At 35.9% G+C, this 7500-nt stretch overlaps 2 protein-coding genes across 8 annotated transcripts in view; one reads left to right on the forward strand and one right to left on the reverse strand.

Annotated features, from left to right (window-relative positions):
- The window catches only part of LOC122266872 (uncharacterized), a 20102-nt gene extending 16331 nt beyond the window's left edge, over nucleotides 1–3771 (forward strand). For both annotated transcript variants that reach the window (XM_086538323.1, XM_086538324.1), the window contains exons 12-15: nucleotides 1–37; nucleotides 277–400; nucleotides 1138–1302; nucleotides 2272–3771. The exon at nucleotides 1–37 is cut by the window's left edge and continues 100 nt beyond it. In XM_086538323.1, the coding sequence (XP_086394449.1) occupies nucleotides 1–37; nucleotides 277–400; nucleotides 1138–1302; nucleotides 2272–2453 (508 nt within the window). In that variant the 3' untranslated portion in view covers nucleotides 2454–3771. The remainder of the gene's footprint in view (nucleotides 38–276; nucleotides 401–1137; nucleotides 1303–2271) is intronic.
- A 2472-nt stretch (nucleotides 3772–6243) lies between these two features.
- Nucleotides 6244–7500, reverse strand: part of LOC122242400 (neuron navigator 3) — a 42774-nt gene continuing 41517 nt past the window's right edge. For 4 of the 6 annotated variants that reach the window (XM_086538329.1, XM_086538328.1, XM_086538325.1 and 1 more), the window contains exons 16-17: nucleotides 7265–7361; nucleotides 6244–7066 (exon numbers count right to left, since the gene is read on the reverse strand). In XM_086538329.1, the coding sequence (XP_086394455.1) occupies nucleotides 6281–7066; nucleotides 7265–7361 (883 nt within the window). In that variant the 3' untranslated portion in view covers nucleotides 6244–6280. The remainder of the gene's footprint in view (nucleotides 7067–7264; nucleotides 7362–7500) is intronic. The other 2 variants (XM_086538330.1, XM_086538331.1) reach the window with 1 other exon arrangement.

Raw genomic sequence — 7500 nt, forward strand, 5'->3', positions numbered from 1 at the left:
AGCGAGCAGCCCACATGCCATAAGCGTTGTTCCATACGTAAGCCATTCTCTGTGTTGTGTAATTCTATCGCTATGGATCAAGTTGATTGTTCAGAATATTGTTCAGAATATTGAGTGTCGTTATCACCTGTCTTTATTGAACATAAAATAAAGAATACCATGGATGTTAGTTAATCCACTCTAGTACGCAAAACCTTTGCTCTCGTGCAGAAAACTTAATTCCAAGCCAAATATCATCTATGAAATATCTATATTACTTATTCTCTCCTTTCCCAGGAATCTTTAGAGTTGTATGATACGTTGGAAGAATTGAGTGTGGCGATGAACCAGTACTGTAACAGCAGGGAAGGACTTTATAGACCTCGTGTTGGTGAAATGTGCCTTGCAAAATTCAGTGAAGGTTAGAATAATGATTATTCATTAATATTGATATTATTATTGATATTGTTATTAGTAACAATTTCTATTACTCCTACCACTCCTACTGCTATTCCTTCTTTTCCTCCACTTCCTCCTCTTCCTCTTCCTCCTACTCCTCCTACTCCTATTCCTCTTCCTCTTCCTCCTCATCCTCCCCTCTTCCTTCACCTCCTCCACCTCCTACTCCTCCTCCTCCTAGTCTTACTCCTCCTCCTCTTCTTCATCCTCTTCAACCTTCTTTAACTACAACAACAACAAAGCAATACTCCAATTCCTACTCTTACTCCCTCCTACATTTACTCTGCTGCTGCTATTACTACTACTACTACTATTATGACTGTTATTACTATTATTTCCATCTGATACCCCAGCAGCAAACTCAAACTGCTCATTTTTCTTTCTGGAGAAATTGAGCAATGGTAAAATTTGGATTTAGTTTATATGGTATATGTAGAGTTCAACTTCCAAGTTTATACTGTGTTTCTATAAACTTATAAAATAAAGCTCTGACATGTTTGTTCCCCACAAGTAGCTCTTTTTTTCTTCTTATTTTCCCCCCCTCATCTTTGTCTTTCTCTATTATAGGATACACCATTCAGTGAAAATAAAAGATAAAAGACACAAAGAATTGAAATAGAAATAAGGATAAAGAGAATACTGAGTTTATCTTTCCCCTCCAACAAATACTTATAAATTTGGCTGGCTCTCTCTTACCAGACGACCAGTGGTACCGAGGAGCGTGCATAGGCAGCGATGTGGAGTCTTCGGCAGTGTTCTTTGTGGATTACGGAAACTATGAAATTGTTCCCCATACCAAGCTGTGCCAGATTCCAGATTCCTTCCTAGAATTACCATGCATTGCTCTGCATTGTATTTTGAAAGGTATGTCTTCCTTGGATGTTACATAGCCCCCCCCCCCCACACACACACACACACACACACACACACAGCTAGTTTAACTTCTTACCACCACCACCAGGGCAGATTTGTGGATGTCTTTTCAATAGACGAAAAGTTTTGTTCACACTTTTACTCCCAGTCCGCCCCCTTCCCCTCTTGAATGTTGTCTGTACTAGTTTCTCCATGCTGTCATCTACAAGAACATTCCTCACAGACCATTACCTTTAGTTTATTTCACAAAACTTCAGAAAATCCTCAGATGCCACTTATGTACAGGGAGAGGATAGATTTGCATGAAGTCACTAAGTTAAGGTTTTAAGATGTATGATTATATGACCATATTTTTCAATCTATAGATGTGTTCCCAATTTACACTTGCATTCAGAAAATGTGATAACATGTACACATAAACAAAAGATACAATGCATGTAGATGTAGGATGTATCTGTATCTTGTGTGTTGGAAGTGTTTCTTATCTCCATATGCCTTAGTTTAAAGCAGAACAAAAGTACTATTTGTTGCAATCAAATCTGAAGTGTGACTGAATTAAAGTTGCTGAAATTTGTATTGATGTTGTGTAGTTTATTTTTGACTGTCCAGAAAGAAGAAGGAAATGTCTTCCTGTGTCCATACTTACATACATACTCCTTATTTGAAAAATCTTGCCAATCCAGAAAGACCTTTTTTAACCCATCCCCGACGGGGGGGGGGACTTTGAATGTCCCCATGCAAATGGGGCGGGGTTATAAATTATTAGGCCTAAATCAATGCGCAGGCTGGCAATACTGTGCCGCGCCGGCCAGCGGCTTTTTGAATGCGCGGTAATACACCCGTCCCACATGCTTGTGGGTTAATTGTAAAAAACTAAAACAAAAAACAAACAAACAGTAAAACGTAGACAGAACATAAAAAGAGAGCTGGACATAACTAGAATAACATCTCTCCTTCTAGGCATATCCGTAGAAGGCGTGAAAGAAGGGGCCTATCAGCGTTTGCCGGAGCTTCTGCCAAAGAACACGCCCATAAGCATTGAGGTCGTGAGTCATAACGAAGAGGATGGGACATACGTCATTGACATACCATCGGTCGTCAATACCCTTGTGTCGGAAGGGCTTGTCTGTAGGGAGAGTTAGATTACTTCCCTTTGTCTTTTTATTTCTTATTTTATCATCTTTGTTCTCATTCATTTGTTTATTTCTTTCTTTTTTTTTCTATTATTCTAGAAAGAATGAAAAATTGAATAAACAGAATTGATAATTCTGTTTCTTATGATTGTTAATTGCTTTTTCAACTTTGTATATCGAGTCAGATTATGTAATTCTTTCGCACTTACCAGAGCCTGGTATGGTTGACCTATTTGTTATTTCTGTTTCATTTTGAGTTCTCTGGAATATTGCATTTTTATTCATGCTCTTCAAATGCATGTTGTAGAATTAGGGAAAGAATTTGAGTACAAGGATTTTTTTTTTCTGTTTTTGTTATTGCTACATGATTAATTTTTTATATACTTCTTGAATTTATGCATGTTTGGTTTAGGAAAGAATGCAGATGTATTTGCCATGTTTAATTTCTTTTAAGGATAATTCAGGAATAATATGCCTGAATTACTGAGACTTATGATTTGAGTTTTTTTTTTATTTGTAGAGACTGCCAGGGAATCTCCCCCCCCTCTCTCTCTCTCTCTCTCTCTCTCTCTCTCTCTCTCTCTCTCTCTCTCTCTCTCTCTCTCTCTCTCTCTCTCTCTCTCTCTCTCTCTCTCTCTCTCTCCTCTCTCTCTCTCTCTCTCTCTCTCTCTCTCTCTCTCTCTCTCTCTCTCTCTCTCTCTCTCTCTCTCTCTCTTCCCCCCCTTCCCCTTCCCCCTCCCTTCCTCTCTCCTTTCTTCTCCCTCCTCCTTCCTCCCCTGTCACCCTCCTTTTCAGATTCTAAGGGCTCTGAGGATTAGTATAATAAATACAAGTTAGAAAAAAGGAATGAACGAGAATGAATTGTTTCCCAGTGCCATCACCTATGCTCTTTCAAAATGAGAGAGTTCGAAAGGATAAACGTAGTTATCGATTTCTTTGTTATTAAACTTTTATCATTGCATTGTATGCTGATGTGTTATCAGCTGTGTTTATTGTCGGTACACTACTTACCGAAGTTTCTTTTCTTTTAGTTCCATTGATGCATTAGGTAGGTTTTGTGTGTGTGCCCCACCCTTCCTTCCAGTCGACTTCAGTGGTTCCCTTGGATGTCATCACTCGATGTCGTCACTCTAACTTCAGTTGTAAAATCTGTGTTTTACATAACTTTTTTTTTTTTTATGAGAAGGAAAAAGGAAATAATTTTTGTTATCTTACTCCACTTTCATGTACTCTTTAAACTTGTAAAAAGAGATGAGGGTTTTATGTAGCTCATTTTTCTTTTCTTTTTTCTGATTTTGGGTTTGAAATAAAGTTTTTTTTTCCTTCATGTTTGTCTTTTTTTCTTCCTGTGAAAATGCAATTTTAAGTCATGGCAGCTAGACAATATTTTGCCTTCTTTATGCCAGTTTCTCAACTGTGAATTTTTGATTGTTATTATTTGTCTTAGCTCTATACAAAAAGTTATTTTATGGATAGTTCAATATTCTAGACTTGTTTTTCACGATAATTACTTTTATCACAATCATTATTACTATTGTAAGTTGTATTCTTGTCATTAGTACTAGTAATATCATTAAATGTTGATAGCTTGGGAAATGCTTTACAGAGTTTGTAAAGGTTTAAATGACATATTATGGGGAAAATGTACAGAATATATGATTTATAAAGCATATCCGTAGGGGCACTACACGGATGACAGGCATATGGCTGGAAAAATTTCATATTGTACCTTAAAACAAAGGAAAGCAGAATTAACCCTCTCTGGATGGGTGGTACACTACGGTACCACTCATTCAAGGGCCCGGTGGCTGGGTGGCACCATATGGTGATAGTCATTTAAATGATTTAGGCCTAAGCTTTCAAAAGCCCCGGCATTGTGACATGCAAGGCTGGAATGCCCCCGTCGTGAGTGGGTTAAGGTAAAAGCTCCTTTGCTCATTCACATAGCTTAGATCCATGAAGGATAATGCAGGAAAGACATAGGCAATGCAACCTTATTAACCAAGCAATTACTTATGAAGCGGAACAGTATTTGATTAATTAGTCTATTTCATTTCCAGTTGGTAGCTTTACATGTTAATTATGCTATTGAAATCAGGAAATATTATTTTCATCAATGTATCAAAAAAATATTAGGGGAAAAGCAAGGAAAAGGAAGCATCTTTATTAAATAAACTTTATTTTTTTATTATAAAGAGTTCTTTGGATATGTAAAAGAGAAATACAACTTTATACAATATAACTGTCTTACTTTTTTTGTGGTTTAAATAAACACTATTGCAGAGTGTTGATCTTTGCATAACATACCTGAGAATATTTCATTTTTTTGTACAATCTCAATGTACTTAACTTCCATCCTAGAAGTAACAGCGAGATAAATTATCCTGATTTTCTTACACATTGGACCCTGAAAATTCAAGGTTTATAGCCACATAATACTTTTCTGAATTATTTTATCAGAATACTGATAAAATTCAGCCTAAACAAAATGAATTACAAAAAAAATAATAGCTCATGTGCCAATTATTCTCAATGGTTTTTTGATGCAAAGATCTTTTATTATGTTTAGTTTTGTTTGTTTGTCTGTTTTACATGTATTGTTTTAATTTTGGTAACGTGAAATATAATCCACTTGTATCCCCAAAGGTCATCAAAGCATCAATATACACTCACTCCTTTATATCTAAAATCATGCAATTTACTCTTCTATCTTTTTATATTTTTCTATAAGTCAGTACTCATAAATATATATCTTTTAGCACACTAGTATCAAAGTAGTAATAGTTTCTGATCTTTGCTCATGACATAAAAAAGTATATATATTCATTTATGAAATGAATATAGACATGCATTTCTGGAAGTGAAAGCGCTAACTCGGGTCTTAATTGTTGCATTGCACAAGTAATTAACTATACTGGCATAATGTGCAACATATGACTTAAGTGAGTCATCAGAAGCTATTCTATGTCTTACATATGTAAGTTGACTAATTTAGTCAGGAAATCTTTTCATAATTTGCCTAAGGCACAAAATAAGGCCTCTCTCTGAATGCAATATCAATACTCTCTGATATATTATTAATTGAAGATGGAGTAAAAATATTCAGCAAATATACATTTCTTAATTACTGAACTAGAATTCTTTTATGCAGTGATTTAAAATATAAGAGAATGATCTGGAATATATAAGTACCGGTATTACCTAGGCCCTAGAAACCTTTATCAGTTATATACATAGATCCTATTTATTGTTTTTCCTACCTAAACAGTCTTCTTAATACCTACATGATTAGCGTGAAAATTGATAATACTTTTTTTTCAGACACAATCACAGGTCAAGGTAGAAAGGTCATTATGTATATACTGTGTTAATGTATTTTAATTCTATGTTTGTTGAGTGTATTATTTATATATATATATATATATATATATATATATATATATATAATATATATATATATATATATATATAATATATATATATGTATATGTATATATATATATTTATTATTATATATATATATATATATATATATATATATATATATATATATATATATATATATATATATATATATATATATATATATATATATATATATATATATATATATATAAAATGTATGTATGTATATAAATAGTAACTACTTAGTAATAGCATGTAGATTAAACAGATTATGACAAGTGACTCTCAACACTCTATATCATGCTACTCTGTATTAGATACATTTTTTTTTTCTTTTTTTTTGCAACTACTTCATTTATCCACTACCATACAAAAGGAAAGAGACACCAAAACGTGGCAATATATTAAATTTTTACAACTGTCAACATACCCTACATAGCTGTTTCAACAGGCTTAAATGTTGTGGTCAGTTCTTTGGAGATATCTCTCAAGTCGGCTTTGGATCCGTGAATGATTTTAACGCAATCAGGCGAAAGACCGCAAGCATTGATTGCATTCTTGGCAAGAACATCCAGAGGCTGAGGTTTCTTGTTGAAAATCGAATGTTTCCCTTCAGTGTCCATGATGTTTTTGTCCTTCATCCCGATACTATGATAGATGGGTTCTACTGGCCGGGTTGATGACACTTCACTCACGTATGCCTTTGACTTGTAAATATCAGCGTCTTTTACACTACTGTTGCTGTCACTATCCATAGCCTCGTCACTGGTCTCGTCAGCGGTTGAACCGACTTCCACGCCGTTCATCAATTCGCAGCTGTTTCTGTTCTCCTGCATGTTAACCTTCGATCGAGAGAGGGAAGAGTACAGACCCTTCCCTTGGTTGTTGGAGTCGTACCTCCTCAGCGTCAGAGGGGGCACGTCATTCACAGGACTGTCCCTTTTATCAGTCACTTCCATTTTGCACAGGCTAGCGTTACTGTCACTTCTCGTTCGACTAGAAGAAACCAGACTATTCACTCCACTCTCCGAGATGTAGGCAGTGCCCTTGTTGCTATCAGCTTGCACCGTCACGTGGTTTCTGGATGCAAAACTGCTGACGCTACTGCTCCTGCTGGAAGTGAGTCCCGTCTGCCCAGTGCCAAGGGTGCTTCCCTGCATCAGAGGTCCTCTTCCTGATAGCTGGGGAGTAGCATACACGGATTCACTCTTTGAAATCTGACGGAAAAAGCAAGTTTCATCAAATGTTAATTTCCCAGTTCGTCCAATTCACCAGAAAAGGGGCGCTTAAAGTCGAAGTACTGTCATTCTTTACTTTTTTTATTTGATAGTGGAAGAAGTGAATTTAGGTACTTATAAAATCTAGAAAACCTAGTCATGTGTACATAAGTTGACCTCTACACGCGTTTGACAAACCTGCTGATGGATGGTAAGTGGCACATGAGCTCGGAGTGGTGACAACCTTGAGCCTGGAGTGTTTCCGCTCTGTTGACTAACATCACTTACTGGAATTCTGAATGAAAGTGCATATTTAGGGTGGGTGCGAAATCTTCAATGGAAGCATTAATGCAATCAGGTGCATTATTTAAGTCGTGCATTCAAATGTGCGGGAAAAAAACGATTTTTAAAATGTGATTAGTGGTACATGCATT

The sequence above is a fragment of the Penaeus japonicus genome, unplaced genomic scaffold (assembly GCF_977035675.1).
Source record: "Penaeus japonicus unplaced genomic scaffold, GWHDUDI00000001_assembly GWHDUDI00000007, whole genome shotgun sequence".
Classification (NCBI taxonomy): domain Eukaryota; kingdom Metazoa; phylum Arthropoda; class Malacostraca; order Decapoda; family Penaeidae; genus Penaeus; species Penaeus japonicus.